At 40.2% G+C, this 18147-nt stretch overlaps 1 protein-coding gene across 1 annotated transcript; it reads right to left on the bottom strand.

The window, feature by feature from the left end:
• Positions 1-2281: 2281 nt before the first annotated feature.
• LOC307180650 (olfactory receptor 11A1-like) lies at positions 2282-3328 on the bottom strand (the record flags this gene model as incomplete). Its single annotated transcript, XM_079911014.1, is given in 4 exon segments — positions 2282-2635; positions 2638-2767; positions 2769-2883; positions 2886-3328. Coding segments are annotated over 4 exon segments (987 nt in total). The 5' UTR covers positions 3274-3328.
• Between the last annotated feature and the right edge of the window lie 14819 nt (positions 3329-18147).

Raw genomic sequence — 18147 nt, 5'->3', positions numbered from 1 at the left:
GAGAAACATGTCCCAACGCCCAGGTGGGCTCAGGAATTTCGTAACCATCGCAACATGGCAGGGAGGACAACAAGAGTCTGATAGGGTGTGTATCGCTGAAACTTTTTCAGGCACGATTGTCCTTTGTCCTTGAAGCACTATTGTCCTTGGAGCACCACAGTACCCTTGTTATATGCCATCCTAGCAGCCTGTGCTTTTCCTTTATAACATTTATCACAGTATTAAATTATGGAGGATCATCAGTATATAGGTAGTACTTGAAGTCAAGGAAATAATAGTAATGTAGTAAGGGAGGAAGACATATAACCATTCAGCTATTCACTCAACAAGTAGTCACTGACTATCTCCTATGCCAAGCACTAAAAATTCAGTGGTAAAACACCAGATAATGTGATTACTGCTCAAACCTAGGTCCACAATGAATCCCATAGAGATACAGGAGAGTATCACTTTACTCAATGTGTTGGATGGGAGAAAACAATCAGGTAAGATTTCCTGGTAAAGATGATGATGAATCCAAGTGTTAAAATATGATGGGGCATTAACCATGTGAAAAACAAATATAGGCAGGAATTTTCAGGCAAAGGACATGAGTAAGGATGCACATGTATGATATGGTAAATTGTGAGATGGAGCTTGGTGGGAGATGAGGTTGCGAAAGGAAGCAGGAGTAGGGTCATGGAAGACTTTGAATCCCACGCTGAGGAGCTTGGATTTGATCATGTGAAGACAAGTATCAAATGTTGACTGTGTGAAGTGTACTATGCTGGGTACTTGGGGGTACAGCTAGAAATGACTTTCTATCTCTGTCCTGGGAGGGTTTACAATCTCACTGGAAAGATAGGGCATGCACACAAAATGTGAAGAGCAGTGCATGCTTACTTGTCAAATAAAGGGGAATAGAGTACTTCTGAGGGGAATAAATTACATGAGGAAGACAGCAGGGAGAATTCTGAGAGAACATAGTACTTGAGTTGGGTCTTAAAGGAAAAAAGGGGGTGTATTTAGCTAAGCAAGGGACATTCTGAGCTTTTGTGTTTGTTCATATGTTCTACTAAAAGCTTTATTAGGTCTTTTACATTATGTTGTTTCATATTAATTGTAAAATTATTCTTAAAATTAACGTAAATAACAATATTGGGATTTTATGTGCAGAGGTTCTCTTTATAGACAGTGCTTTCAAGAACTACATAGTCTACAAACAGTGTAAAAATATATAATCTGAGCAATTTGAATACCAAGGCCACCAGACTGTAATATCTTTGAGGTCAGATGCTGTATCTACATTGTTCACTATTCTATTCCTAGTACCTAGCACGATGCCTGGATAATATTAGTTTCAATGCATATTTTTGATTGTCTCCCTTAGCAGAGTCTTTTTGCTTCCCTTCTCTCTTGAAATGTAGCTTGAATATATCCGTTGATAATGTTAGATAGCTGGTAGCAGATACAAAAATAAAACAAAAGCACAAGTGAGGCCATCAAGGCTAACTCAGGTACATAGCAGAAGGAGGATCTGGGAGGGGAGCATAAAGAAAGAAATGAAAACACAGTGAGGAGCTATGAATGCTAGAGAAAATTCAACTCAGAAAAGAGTGCCTTGAGGCAATCTACATGTCTAACAAATTGCTGTAAGTGCTTAATGCACATATCTCCAAGACTAGTCTTCTAGTGAGCTTCTGTATATTTTATTAGATTCCACTTTTATCTTTCTTAGTCCTAGGCCAAGTGCAGGTGCAATATTATTAGTCATTTAACACAGTCAGCCTCACTACCAGAACACTTGCCTGAGTGCTAAGCAAATAAATACGGTCCCTTCATTTAGGGAGCTCTCTTATTCTTATCGGGGTAGCACAGTTATTGCTCCTCCTCCAACCCCAAGATCTCCCAGTCTAATTTATAACACACTCACGCACATGTACACACACACACACACACAGACACAGAAGAAACCGAACACAACTAAAGCACACCTGCCAATCCTCACCTCCAGGATTGAGCTTTTGAAGGGATTATATGCTGCATTATTTATTGTCTATCCCAGAATGGTTCCCCTCCCACCAACTAGGAAATACTCCTCCCCTCTCACAGTATAAATATGCTCAAGGAGAGCTAGATCACTTCAAGGAAACAGAGACAAATCTACTAACCTTTCCCCCAAATCAGCTAAATAGATGATTTGAAGATTAACCAATATTTCAGGTTATAAAGATTATAATCTATCCTAAGTTTTGCTAATCAGACTGGGAGTTCCCTGAGCATGGGGAGAGTGCCTTGACCTTCAGACTGCCATCATTTTGGTTGATTGAATGAAGCTCATCATTATAGACACAACCCTCAGCTTCCTCAGTGCTTCCTCGACATCTTTGTTTTTGAGGCTGTAGATAAGGCAGTTACACGTGGGAGAGACAACAGTATAGAGCAAGGAGAAGGTATGGTTGAGAATTGGCACCTGGCCAGCCAAGGGCAGAGCATAGACTAACACCAAGGTCCCGTAAAACAAAGTCACAACCACTAGATGAGAGGAACAAGTGGAGAATGCCTTCTGCCTACCAGTCATGAAAGGTATATGCAAGACTGTGAAAAGAATCTTCCAGTAGGAGGCTAGGATTAGTCCAAAGGGGGCCAGAGTCACACCAGTGCTGTTAGACTCATGCAGACCAGGTTGACTAGCTGGGGATCTGAGCAGAAGAGCTTCTGCAGAGGCTTCAAGTCACAGAAGAAGTGGTCAATCTCATTGCCGCCACAGAAGGTCAAGCTGGATAGCAGCCTGGAATGCAGCTGCCACTGTGAAACCACTAACCCATGAGCCAATCACTAGCCCCAAACATATGGCTCCATGCATTAGTGTTGGATAGTGTAAAGGCCGGCAGACAGGCATTGGTCATATGACATCACTGCCAGAAGATAACATTCAGTGCTACCCAGGGCCCCAAAGAAGTAGAGCTGAATAATACAAACTACCATGGAGATCACTCTGTTCTCTCTCAGCAAGTCCATGATATTCAATGTATAACAGACCTCCAGATATGAGAGGTTTGCCAGAAAGAAGTACATTGGTGTCTGGAGTCCCTGCTGAGTGCTCACCAGGATCACAAGGAGGAGATTCCCAAAAATGGTGGCCAGGTAGACAGCGCCAAACACCAAGAAGAGCAAGGGACCCAATTCCTCGAGGTCTCCAAACCCCAGTATTATTAACTCAGTCACCATTATAGTGGTATTTCCTGGTCTCACAGAAGTCAGAAATTCCTGGAGATGTGTCAGTTTCTTCATATTATTATGTCAGATTACCACTTAGATTTCCTACACAGTACAATTCTAATCAGTGGTTGGAGCTCTGCACTGATTAGGGCATTTTGGGGGGACTGGCTCTCATTTTAGCCAGTTAAATTTGCCCTCAGAAAAATTTTTATGGAAATTAGCTGAACTTGTCATCTAGTCAGGGTGTGGAATAAGGATGAGGAGACTAAATGGTGGAAGGAATGGCTCAGTGAAAATCTGTCCCCATCCCTAAGGAAACAATTCAGAGTACAACTATATAAGACCCCCAAATTCACATCCAAAGGAGACATGTTTAGCCCATGCTTGGCATCCTTTGTGCCATTTTGGGTAGAAGAAATTCCCAAGGAAAACTCTTACTAAATCCTGACAATTCAAAGAAATGGCAGGCCAGATAGCAAATCATAATCACGATCTTCTTTATCAGAGCATGAAATGGAAGGTGAAATGCCAGGACTGAAGCAGAGAATCACTCCACTGATGTTACTGGGCCATCCATGCTTGTTTGCTGGTGACATCTCTGAGACAGTAGAACAGTAGTTGCTGGAGAGACAGTAGATTCTGGAAAACCAGGTGTACTTACTAAATATGTATGAATACAGATTTCTTATTTTTAAATCCTTCCCCATAAGAGGCTGTATTTTAGGCTTCTGGGTACAAAGCCTAGCAGGTGACATCTGAAACTGCTGGTTAGACTCATGTGCACACGTCTGAACACACACACACACACACACACACACACAGACACACACACATCTGGATCTACACAGTCAGGTATAGATAGTCACATGTGCTATCTTCTTTGCCATCAGTTTTTTTTGTTTTTTGTTTTCTTTAAATACATTTATTTATTTTTGGCTGTGTTGGGTCTTCGTTTCTGTGCGAGGGCTTTCTCTAGTTGCGGCGAGCGAGGGCCACTCTTCATCGCGGTGCCCGGGCCTCTCACTGTTGCGGCCTCTCTTGTTGCAGAGCACAGGCTCCAGATGCACAGGCTCAGTAGTTGTGGCTCACGGGCCCAGTTGCTCCACGGCATGTGGGATCTTCCCGGACCAGGGCTCGAACCCGTGTCCCCTGCATTGGCAGGCAGATTCTCAACCACTGCGCCACCAGGGAAGCCCTGCCATCAGTTTTTAATTTGGCTATCCCAGAATAGTCTTCTAGAAGTGAAATATTTGTGACATGGGACTTTGCCTGCAAATCAGAAATACTGACATTAGGGAGGTAGTGGCCATGGATTAGATCACAAGGCCCAAATAACCAGGCTTTTCATATAAATCATAGGCAGTGGAAGAGAAAATAGCATGTTTTCTCATTTAATTTTTCTACTAGTTTTTGTGAGGCAGTGTAGTAAAATTATTAAACACATGAACTCCAGTGCCATACTGCTCAGAATCAACTCCCAGCCTCTCTATTTACTAGCTATATGACCTTGGGTAAGTTACTTAAACTTTCTGGGCCTCAGCTTTCTCAGCTGAAAAAATTATCATAGTGGCTTCTCACAGTGTTGTTTTGAGGAGTAAATACATGTAAAGTAATTAAAACATAGTTAGCACTAAATAAACATTAAAGATTTTTCTTTACAAAATAATTTTTTTGTAAGAACAGCCCCACAGAAGCATTAACCAACATCATTAATCACTATACTTAAATAAGATGATACGATATAAATGCACAAGGAAAACTGTACATCTCTCATTACTTCTTTACTGTTACTTATCACCACTTAATTTCACCACTTAATTTAACTTAAAGATAATTTAAGATAACTCTAGTGTCTATCTATAGAGTTATATAAGGATTAGATGAGATCATGAATATAAAGTGCCTGCCACATAGAAACTGCTCAATAAATCATGGCTAATAATAGTACTAACAAAAATTTGCCTGAAGTCATCAAATGAACATGAGCTGAGATTCAAACACAGTTCTGTGTGACTCCAACATTCATAATCTTTCCACCACACAAACTGACTCACTGCCTGTTATTATCTACACGTATGTGTATAAGCAAAGAGTTTTCAGAAAGCTGTCTAAAAGAAATAAAGGCAGACTTACAATCTCATACCTTTTAGCCAGCCTTCTTCCTACACATCTACTTTGCACCAGGTACCCACCACATGCAAGCCATGGGCACCCACACCGTTCTCCAGTTCCTTCCCAGCTTCTGACCTTGGTTCTGCCTCCTTTGAGAAGGAATAAGGGGTTTTTATTGGGTATTCTCATCTCAGACTCCCACCTCTTCCTCAAGAGCTATGGCTCAGATTCATTCTCCCTGGTTTCCCCAATATTAAGACCATCCTTAACCAGGTCTTTGGGCCTCAGGCTACAGTGCCGACCCCTGTTGTTGGATACATAGCTGCCTGGCTAAAATCCACATTTTCTTTGCAGTTGGGTCAGGCCAACTGGGTGTGAATTGAATGATGTGCATAACTTTTAGTTCGTGCCCTTAAAAGAAAAGTACATATCCTCACCCTCCCCTTTTTACTCTTCCCATTGGCTGGAATACAGACTTGAGAGCAAAATCAGCAGCTGCCACCTGGGACTGAGATAGAAGTTGGATATTGAAAATAACATAGCAACAGCACAGTGCCAGCCTGAACCCTCAGCTAGAATAACACTAAACAGCCTACCTGGCTCTTCTGTGGAGATAAACACATTTCTATTTCGTCTAAGTCACTGAAGGTTTTAGTCGTTTTGTTACAACAACTTAACCTGTACCCTAACTAACAAATGATTATAACTATCTCCTGGGTTATTGTGATTATTCAACAAGATAATCCATATAAAATACTTAGCACAGTGGTTGGCAAATAGTAAATGGCAGCTATCATGATTTCTGTTGTTAGTGACTTCATTCCTCATCTCCATTCTTCCCCTTCTCTGGCATCTTTTTTTTTTTTAATAATTCTACAGCATTTCTATTTATTGATTGATTGATTGATTGGCTGTGTTGGGTCTTCATTTCTGTGCGAGGGCTTTCTCTAGTTGTGGCGAGCGAGGGCCACTCTTAATCGCGGTGCGCGGGCCTCTCACCGCCGCGGCCTCTCTTGTTGCGGAGCACAGGCTCCAGATGCACAGGCTCAGCAGTTGTGGTTCACGGGCCCAGCTGCTCCGCGGCATGTGGGATCTTCCCAGACCAGGGCTCGAACCTGTGTCCCCTGCACCGGCAGGCAGACTCTCAACCACTGCGCCACCAGGGAAGCCCTCTGGCATCTTTAAATACCTTATCCTAACCAAATTTTGGTTCTCTCAAGACCCAATGCCTGGTCCGGCCCAACAACCTTTGATATGGATTTAACAATTTCCTACTCCCATGGGCTCAAAAACTCCCCGCTCATTCAGGAAGGGAATTTAAACACAAACAACCAGATTTTGCCCTTTTCCTAAACAAACCACAAATAACATATTTGACTGATTTGGGACTGGTTCATATTCCTAACAAGCTAGATAATCAGTCTTCAAACTGGGGTATGCAGAACCCAAGATCAATGGTGTTCAAATGGGGGAGATTTTGCACACATTCACCGCCCCATGTATTTGGCAATATCTTCAGACATCTCCGGTTGTCACAACTGGAGAGGGGCATCTAGCGGATAGAGGCCAGGGATGCTCCTAATCACCTTATAATGCACAGGACAGCCCTTTACAAAAGAGAAGTATCTGACCCCAAATGTTAATGATGTTGCTGTTGAGGAACCCTGCCCTAGAGGTGCACAATGACTTCCCAAAGAGGTAGGCAGACAGAGAGTGTTTTAAGGAAATTAATTTCTACTTTATATATGAACTATTCTCTAAAACTGATCTACTGTGAATGTGCCTGTGGTTGAAGAATCATTCCGGTCCTCTTTTCACCTCCCTTTTCACAATTACTCTTCTCCCACTTTTCAAGAGAAAGGACTACTCATTAGGCATCTTGAAACTTACCATTGTTGCAGCCACTTCCTTCTGTGAGAGTACAGCAGAGTGGAGTGGATAAGATCTTGAAGTTAGTTAGAGCATAGTCTCAGGTTCTAATTAATTCTCTGTCACTAACTCTGTGACTTATTTGCTTGTTTATTTTAACACTTTGCAGACTTCTGGTAACAGGGTTTCTTTCTTTAGTTTAAAATTTCATGGTACATATATATTTGTTGAATGTATAATAGGATGATCAAGAGAAGACTTTCAAGTATAAAAAGATGTAGGAAATTAGGATAAAATTCTGTGGGGAAAGTGATTGGAAGTGTGAGTTCAAGAAGAAAAGGTAATGATGTTAAGTGTCTGACTGTTAGAGAACTTGTCCATTTATATTTTCCTGCGTGATAGTGGACATCAAAATACTACAGTATTTAGAATTCATTGAAAAAGTTAAAAGAATGATGCAAGAGTTTAATTTTAAACTGCCAGTATTTACAAGGTGACAGAAATTATACAGTGTTTGCATCTATTTGAACTTACAATGAAAAATTTCTAGATGTCAATTTGAAAATGTGTAAGGGGCCAGAGTACAGTACAAAGTTTAAAGAGCTATGTTCCTGCTGAATCCCCTCTGTGTCCTTTCTTGCTTGATGAAAAAACAGAAAGAGGAAAAAAAACAGTCACATAGAGATGTGATTAAAATGCAGCAGCAAATCCTACTGCACAAGACCAGTTTTCTCCGGTCCCCACTCACCCTGCCAGCTAGCTTCCAAGTGTTTTTCTTCTCCTGTTCAAGGAGTTCTTCATGCTCCCCCAGCCTTCCTTTCAAACTAACACCTATTTTTTTCCTTTTTTATGAAATAATTACTCTCTTAGTCATCACTGCAGGTCTCTGGACTCTTACAACCTGCCTATGACTCAACATGCTTTTAGCAAGTGGGCCTCCAGATACAATCCACAATTATCAGACAGAACTTTGAAAAATATATTAAAGAAAAGGAAAAGTTTTAAACAGTGGTATAAGGTGCTCCTCAAACACACACTCACACACACATACAGGCTGCACTCACAGAAAAGTTTTCTTCCCCATGCCAAAACCACTGGGAAAATGGACAAGTCAATCAAATGAATTAACTCAGTTGTTTGTTTTTATGCAGGAAATGGCAAAACCTGGTTCTTTTTTGGATCGCAACCTTTATTGTTTCAGGCAAGTTATGAAACCGGTGTGTGTTCACAGGCTCAGGAAAGTAATTTCATATGCACACACAAGCATACATCTACGCACACTGGGGACGTGTGATTGTAGCTGTGGTGAGCAAGAAAGGGTGTGTTTTTTGCCATCCAACAGCCCAGACCTACATTTTCACATTGAAATCAGAGAACACAACCTTAAAATAGAAATGGTAATAAACAAAATAGCTCATTTTCATCTGGATTGGTTTGCAGAGCATAGTTCTCTACTGGACTCTGGCCTGGTAAATGTCTCTTGCCTCCCTGGAAGTCTGAGCTGCCATTTGATTCTTCCCTGTCTGAAGACAGCTTCTTTACATTCTAAAATAAGCCAAGGAAAAAAGTTCTTCCTCATACACTCCTTTAAGACCAATCAACAGGTGTGGATTTGATTTCCAGCTTATCCTATATTAGCTGTGTGACCTTGAGTAATACTCTTAACATCTCTAAGCCTCAGTTTCTTCATCTTCAAAACAGGGATAATGCTATACACCTTGATTGAAACACACAATGAGTGCTGAGGAGTAAGTGAGACATACTGTGTTTAACGATTATTTAAAGTACTATATATAAAATACATTAAAATAACAATTATAAATATTATAATAATTAATTGTTATTAGTAGCTCCCAAGACCACATATTCCACAGTTGATAAGCTTTAGCTATTAGAAATAAATCAGAATCAGAATCCTTTTAAATTCATCCCTGGTCTGCTCACTGATTCTATATAACATAGATCTAACATTTTTTAAGATAATAGATAGTATTTTGATCTATATCTTGATCTTCAGATAATTGAAGAGAGATATTGTGGTCCCATTCTACTCCCACACCTAGATTTTCTTTGCTCTGGGCTAAAAGAAAACTAATCGATTGAGAAGATTTTAAAGAAAAGAAAAAGTACAATATCAGTGTACTCACACTTCTGTTCTCAACATTACTGTTTACTTGACTGATGGCTACTGTCCCCTTTGGAGGTTGTTAACACATGGAAATGATGTTTTTTGAGTCTGGAAAAGTGAAAGAAGATGCTTCAGTTTGCTCTTTTATTCCCAGTACTAGTTAGCGCTTAACACCCTTTTGATGTACTCATGAATAAGTGAATGAAAATCTGTTGTCGATTTTATTTTTCCTAAGCAGGATGGCCTGGAGCTCCCAAGTCCTGCTGCACAGCCCAGCATGATGAACCCCAGGATCTTGAGCCTTGATTCCAGCCCACATTCACGGAACACCTGGCTTTGCCCCTCTATTCTTCCAAGAGGGTATTTCACAAACTTTTGGAAGGCTGATGGCACCCTGAGGCTATCTGATGCTGGTGTCAGTAACTGATGCCAAGACAAACTATTTTTTGTTTTGTAAGGGGGAGATGGGGACCCAGCAGCCTGGTCCTAAGTTCTCTTATAGATAAAGTAAGTGGGTGTACTATATTATTTGCTTATTAGGTATTAATGATGCAGCCTCAACTTCACATCAGATGACTTAAAAAAAATAGACTGAGCCCTTCACAGCCAAAGAAAGAAAACTTCCATGGGACCAACTGGAAAGAAGAGTTTTGTATGTTTATTTATTTTCTTTATGGTTTTTGTTTGTTTTGTTTGGTTTGGTATTTGCTTGCTTATTTTTTAAATTATGCACACTTCACCCCCTCTCTAGATTTCCTGAGCTAAGTTATGAGGCTACATCAGAGGTAAAAAGTCAGCACCTCCCGTCCCACCCTAGTCCTAGTTCTCTGCCACCTCAACCTGTTCAGCTCCATAGGTGAAGGGGATTAAGAGGTACAAACCTTCAGTAATGTAATAAATAAGTTGGACAGAAGATTACTAGACTTACCCTCATGATCATTTTTTAATGTATACAAAAGTCAAATCATTATGTAGTACATCTGTAACTAACATAATATTGTTCATCTACTATATTTCAATAAAAAGCATAAAAAATAAAAATCACCTTTTTGTTCAAGATCTTAAGTAGTACAAGTTAAAGAAAAGAGAGAAAAACCACATATTAGGAATTCTATATAACACAAGGCCCAAACACGACTGAGGAGCTATTTTTCTCCAATCATCAGGTCGAGTACATCCCAGAACATGATAAATTGTCAATTCCGTGAGTAGGAGCAGAGTCTGTCTTGCTTATGCTGTACTCCAATCTCTAGCACTGTGCCTAGACTTTTAAAATGCACTCAGTAAATATTTAAGGAAGGAAGAATATAAGGAATGTAAGGAAAAGAAGGACAGAAGGAAGTTTCTAAGCAAATATCTAAAGAAGAAATGGTTCTGGAATAAGGCATTCTATAACTCTAAGGCCCTGGAGGTAGAAGGGACCATGAGGGACCACTGGTGTCCAGCCTTTCACACTCACACAGGAGGCTATCTGAATTATTTATCATTCTATTTGAAGAATTCATAGGACAAAATCTCCATGGCTCTCTTTGCCTCCCATTTTTATTGCCAGTAAAGTCATGCTCACACTCTGGTCTGTAACTTAATGAAAGTTTCCAGGCTACACATCCAGGTTCACTATTCCCACTTGAGCTATCAATGTGCCACTTAGGAAATTTACCTGTATTAATTTAGTTTCCAGAGCAGCCAAACAACTGTCCAATTTTCAAAAGAAAAAGAATTCAGTCAACCTAGCTGTATCCCCTTTTCCCTACTTCCTTGAATATGCATGGCACCTAGATAAGTCTCTCTACATAATAGGCACTCTGGTTTATTTAGAGACAGGGAAAAGGTTCTTGTAAAATTATAATTAGTTGAGACTCAACAAAACTAAGAAAGTTTAATATACTTTGCTTTTAGGGGAGAAAGAAAAATTAAAATAGAAGCCATCACAATTAAAATTACAACAATTTTCAAGGGCTCTCCTGCATTCAAATCACATTCAGTCCAGTTTCCTATACGTTCTATAGCTGAGGCTTTGGACAATGGTAACAAAGGGTATGAATGATCCTCCTATGGCCCTGAAAGAGTTTCAGTGTATCAGGATTCACTGATCATCTCAGATATTTCATAGTAATTCAAGCAATGTGGACACAGCACCTTGGAAAGATTTCAAAAATGGGGTTTGAAATTAAGAAAGTTCTTTAGATGCTAAGAAAAGTATGACATGACTCTTCAGAGATCTAGAATAGTTTATGGACAGAACACCCAATTCTTTAACCATTCTGCAATGGTTTTGTCATATCATCGTTGTACTGGTAGAAGTGGTGGTGACAGTGGTCATCGCAGTGGCAGCTGTTAACATTTATTGACCCTTCACTACATGGTGAACTCTAGGCTAAAGCTTTCAGGTGGATTAACTTATTTATTCATAAATTATCTTTCTTAATCCCCAAAAGAAACATATCAGGTAAATACTAATATTATCTTTACGTTGCAGATGATGAAGCAAAGGAAAAAAGATGTTAAGCAACTCGTCCATGGTTACTAACAGGGCAATTCAGATTTTATTTTGGCATAAGGCTCTCTGTCCCAACCACAAATATACCCCACTCTTTGGCCCTCTTCAAGTCATACTCTAACATACAAATTAGTAGAGATTAGATGGTAGGTTTAAAACCAGGTAAGAAACCAGGTTAAAGTCAGAGGAACTCAACCCCAACCAATCCCCATTTCTGTATACATAGATAAAAACTTTCTCCTCATGTTGAGTAAAGACCAGCATTTTCAGATGCTAAGGAAAATATGGCATTAACATGTAAAACTATAATTTATATGAAAATGGTTTTCTAATGGTTGTTACATTTAGAAATATAAAATCAATCTATTCATAACTCACTATAATAAGGAAGAATTAGGCAAGCACTTTATATCTATCAACTCTGTGATCTTTTGTCATCTTATTAAAATCAACATAATTCTGATTATAGGCCAGGTGTCCAGACTGCCTTCTAAATTGATAGCAATATAGGATTAGCACCTCATTCTTTAAAATATTCACATAGTTTATGCAAAAGCATGATTGTTAGCAGGATAATAATTGGCTTAATTAGGGAAAAGGAGGGGAAGGAAACAAGCATTTATTGACCACCTGCATCATATTGTACTAGGTGCCTCCACATACATTATCTTGTTATGATGATAATACATATCTCACATGGTTGTTCTGAAGATTAAATGAGTCCACGTACATGAAAGTGCCCAGGAGAGGCAGAGAAAGGGACCTGACAATATAGATCACATCCCATGTTCCAGTCCTGTGATGTGTGCTATCACATACATTATTTCCTTTAATCTTCTCAACAGCCCTGCATACTTGGCCTTGCCACCCAGCTTTTATGCATAGGGATACTAAGTCTCAGACAAATTTTTAACTACTAAAGTCACACAGATAGTAGATGGTTGAGTTAAGAGTGCAGACCCTGAATTGACTGACTTATACATCCACGATCTTGCCACTATACCAGACTATAGCAAAAGCCTGTTTAACAGCACTTTGTCATAGGGAGGGAGGAAAGAAAGGTATCAATATCCATTCATTCATTCATTCATTCATTCAACAAATATGCTTTCAGCATATACTCTGAACCAGGCACTGAGCTAAATTATCCCAGTAAATCTTCACAACACACCTAGGAGACAGGTACCAGGATTACCCTAATTTCAGGAAAATGGGGCTCAAGGAAGTTAAGTTGACTTTCTCAGCATCATAGAGCTAGGACATGGGAGAATCTGGATCCAAAATTAGTTTGTCTTCAAAGCCTTTACTCTTTCCAGAATATTGTGCTACTTTTAGAAGGCAAATTATGTGCCCCCCCCATATGCAAGGTATTTTAAATTATCTCAGATACGATTAGGAAGCTCAGATTGCTGGTCCCCAGTCCTAGGGCTCTATTACATGACCTGACCTCTGTAGCCTAGGAGGGAGAGACACAGAGGCAGAAAAAAAGACACAGAAAGAGAGAAACAGAGAGAGAGAGAGAAATACTCAACCATGCTGGTCACCCTGGAGATGGAAAGAACCACAAGAAACCATCAGGTCTAGCCATCTGCTTTGTAAAACAGCATTCTGAACTACCTGCCTATTCTCATACTAAAGATGTATTGATGCCATCCAAAACCCAGGACTTTTCTGTGTACACGGTGGGTACTAGACCAGAGTGTGACATGCACCATGCAAACCCATCTCCACCACCAGACATAGAATGTCATGGCCCTTTCTACTAAATAAAGAGCAACACAGGAAAGGCTGCTACAGAAGGAATGGACTTGATGGATCTCATAAGACTGGGGTTGTTTTGTTTCATTTTTTTTGTTTTGTTTTGTTTTTAACATCTTTATTGGAGTACAATTGCTTTACAATGGTGCATTAGTTTCTGCTTTATAACAAAGTGAATCAGTTATACATATACATATATCCCCGTAACTCTTCCCTCTTGCGTCTCCCTCCCTCCCACCCTCTCTATCCCACCCCTCTAGGTGGACACAAAGCACTGAGCTGATCTCCCTGTGCTATGCGGCTGCTTCCCACTAGCTATCTATTTTACATTTGGTAGTGTATATATGTCCATGCCACTCTCTCACTTCGTCCCAGCTTATCCTTCCCCTTCACCATGTCCTCAAGTCCATTCTCTACGAAGAAGACTGTTTTTAAGTCATAAAGTTGCCTCCAAAACCAGTCTTCTGTCATTCACCTCAGCAACATCCCTTTTAACCCTACTAATATATGGGCCAATGACCATACTTCTGGGTAGGCAAGCCTCAGCCTACCTCCTTCTTCCCCTAAGGTCAGTGGTCATTCTCATCTCTGGTTGTAGCTACTCCCATAACTTCCACTCTTGCAACAGTTCTCAATATTCTGCCAGCAAGGATACGATTTTCTGAAATAAATCTTGAGCAAACGAACTTATCTTTCCAATTATTTAAAGATGGCTCCCTTGGCTATTCCCCACGAGGCTATCTTCCCATACCTACATCAGGGGAACAGAACTGGAATTCAGAGGCTCCAGGAAATCCTTGCCAGGTGACCCAAGGACTGCCCTAGGGTATGGTTGGCCCAGAATGAGATTCTGGTGTTAATGAGGCCTAGATGGAGGGTTCAAGCTCTGTGGAACCAGTTAAAATCCTACACAGGGAAATCTGTGCTGCACCTGCAACCTCTGTACTGCCACCTCCCAAATTCAGGCCCTGGATCACAATGAGGAATGGGACCAGAGAGTAGGAGGCCTCCAAGCAAACTCTTCAAACTTCACATGCTAATGGAGCATTTCCACAGGGGAAATAACTGCAGACTTCACACTCCAGAGGCAGTGTAATGTAACAGGATACACAAGGCCTTTGGATCTAGAAATCTGGGTGACTTGGGGCAGTTACTTAATCTCTCTGTGTTTCTGTTTCTTCCTTTTAAAAGGTCATGAGCTCGGTAGAGAGGGGCTGAAGTATGAGGCATGACATCACATTTATTGAGTGCATACTTTATCCAGGCATTGTACTCAGTATTTCACGGATACACTCACTTCATAGGCCCCAAATTTCTTCAAGTTATGAATTATTATTGAAATAGTAATGTACCATATAAGAGAGTGCCTGGCTCATAGTACACTTAATAAATGTCAAATCCCTTCCTTTTCAAATCTATAGGGAAATGACAAGAATTCCAGTTCTCAGAAAATACATCTATTCAGTGTTCTCCCTAGTGCTTTTGAAGTCTGCAGTCTGCAGTTTGAAGAGGCTTTGAAGAAATCGTTTTTAGAAGTAATCATAAAATGTCAGACTGGAAGAGACTTTAGAGATTGTTGATGTCTGACTCCTCAAAAAATAGAACAGGGAGTTATTTACTTGTTACTCGTTCTGCAGCAAGGACTACACCAGAACCAAGGTGCCCTCCCTCCCAAGTGCGTGTGATCCTATGACTCTTAAGGGCTGGCTCAGAAAAAGCCACTCCTAACCTTACATTAGCAAAAGTCATTCAGACTCGGGTTGGCTGCAGGACATAGAAGCTGCTTGGGGTTCAAGAGCTGCTGCTCCATAAGACTTTCAGGAAATGGCTTTGGGACAAGGGAGGGAGGGGAGAGAAGCTAGAATCCACAGGATTTACCATCTTGTGGAAGCTAATTTAGAAACAAAGGCAGAAACAAAAGCAGAATCTTGATCTCTTGATAGTCCCATCTTTGGAGATTAGGGAACTGCACAGGGTTCCATTTTCCCTGTGGGATCTTGAAGTCCACTGCCCTCTCTCATGAACTAGTTTGCAATTCCCACCATGAGTCACTCTCAGCTGTTGCCTCCCAAAGACCTTTGTCAAAAGGAATATGCTGGTAAGAATTCTGTTCCTAAAGCTGGAGCTATGCATAGAAAGTACTCCAGAAATATCTACTGAATGAATCAATCAATGAATCAAGGCCTGTTTAGAGAGATCCTTCTGCTGTCTCACTGGAACACAGGAGTAGGGCTGAGTTTCTAAAGCAGCCCATAGGCATTTTTGGTTAGTTTAGTTTCTCACCTCCTGACCTAGAGCTGGAGAATTGGCCTTCTCTGGAGGAGGAAAAGCCATTCTCCAAAGGCAAAAAAGTCCAGTCCCTGTGCCTCCGCCTGAAATTTTCCAGAAAGAATGGTAAGCAGACCTCCAGGCAGGCAAACATAAAAGAACTGAGGCCAGAACTACCATTCCCCAATGATCTAAGGGGAGTAGATATGGAAAACAAAGCCCCATTCTCTGGTGATACCTTACTTGCCACTCACTTAAAAAGGAAAGGCGTGAAATAATTCCAACTATTATTCATCAGTCATTCTTCAACTACCCCTTGTAGAGAAATGGCCTGAGTGCGAGTAGGAATGGGAGCAATCGGAGGGCTACATGGGTTGTGTGTGTGGGGATGGAGAAGAGGCATTGATCAAGGGAACGGTCTTGAAGTATTAGAGAAAATTTCAGTCTAGTCTATAACATTCTCAGAATGAACAACTAGTCCTTTTTGCTCACAAGCTTAAACTAAAGAGTCCATAGATTAACAAAGCATTAAAAGAATCCTAGAACCCTGGATGTGTACATATACACATACGTAAACTCAAATGATCACAGGATACACAAGCCGATTCAAGCACATGCAAAATGTAACAAAAAAACCAAGCCAACACATAATATCACACAGATACAAATACTTAAATATGCACACATACAAATGACACCACACACACGCGCGCATGTGCACACACACATACACACACTTTCAGACAGACTAGTAACATCTTCTGGGCTAACTGGACAAACTGAATGCTCCCCAAATGGTAGCTTGCTACTACTCGAAACTCTTCCTTTACCTGTTCCAGCTTTTAAAGTTTTTCCTAACTTGTTCGATTTTTTAAAAGTTGTAGTAACTCCCAACACAGTTTATCACGTATCCTTGGCAGCTGGTATTTGAGGACTTCTAGAGTGTTTACTTGAAAGACAGTTTTATCTTGAATAAAGTAAAACTCAGAGGTGGAAATAGGAAAATACTTCCACAAACCAGATTTTTCTCCTCCATTATATTATTAAATGGCAAATCTTCCTCCCTAAACCATACCTCCCTGTCCACATGATATCTTGGCCAATTCAAATTTTTCTGAACCATATTTCACTTTTGAATAGACATTTTCCAGATTCTTGTCCCAGTCCTGCTCCTACTGAGGCAACTTCACATACAGGTTCTCTTAAGCAGCACTATGTTTGAGACAGATATTAAGGAAAGAACAGAAAACTGAGATCCTAAATCATATGTCTGTGATCACTGTCCCAAGTCCCTTTTTGGGCATGAATTGAGTTGGTAGCAACTTGACTAATTATGATTTTGCCAAGAGTAGGAAGGCAGCGAACTTGTTTTCTTCACCCTCTGGATCACTATAATTACAAACCTCACACCTTTCTGTGGTGCTCTTTACAGTTTACTACGTGCTGTTGTTCCTTTGTTGTTCTTTTATTCCTTTGTTCCTATTGTTCCTTTGTTAGTCCTTGAGACACCTCTGAAGTTATTCAAGCACATTTAAATACAGTATCCATTTTAATGATGAAGAAACTGAAGTCCAAGAGGGTGTGGTGACAGGCCTAAGATTCACAAAGCTAAGTAGTGTCAAACCTACGTCTTGATACTAGATTTTTATGACTCTGATGCCAATACTTTAAAAACTGCATTCCCCGTGACACTCCCCCCGCCACAACACAGACACACATAGTAAGGCTCTATTCTAGTTTCACACTTTCAGAGCAACACCCTGATCTTTTGCCTTCTCTTGCTCCCAGCAAACAACCTATTTTACATCTTTTCACCCTGGACCATCTTCTCTATGCCTAAGTAGATAATATTATTTCACTTAATCTTTAGGAAGGGTTAAGTAACTTGCCAAAAGTCACACAGTCAATAAATTGTGGAGCCAAGATTGCAATTCAGAGCCATTGGGCTTCAATGCTTATGTTTTTTTCTATAACATTACACTGACTTTAAGAGCTAATGTGTTAAACTAATCTGATAATGGGCTAATACTGTACAAACACCAATCAAAAGGAAATTGGAACAATTGTATTTCTTTTGTTATTGCAGTCAATGTGACACAAGAGCAGTTTAATACATTTTTCCTAACTAAATTCTATCGTCAGGACATTGAACACCTACTGTATGCCTGGCTAGACCCTGTGACACAGTTAGGGAAAAATACAAAACAGTGTACTAAAGAACTGAATAGTACATGTTTAAATGTCTACTTGTAAATTGGAAGCAATAATAAATTAAAATAAGTTATAAGGGTGATCAACAAAGAATCAATTA

Source organism: Stenella coeruleoalba (genome assembly GCF_951394435.1).
Source record: "Stenella coeruleoalba genome assembly, chromosome: X".
In the NCBI taxonomy this organism is placed as follows: domain Eukaryota; kingdom Metazoa; phylum Chordata; class Mammalia; order Artiodactyla; family Delphinidae; genus Stenella; species Stenella coeruleoalba.
This window is presented reverse-complemented; position numbering and strand designations above follow the sequence as displayed.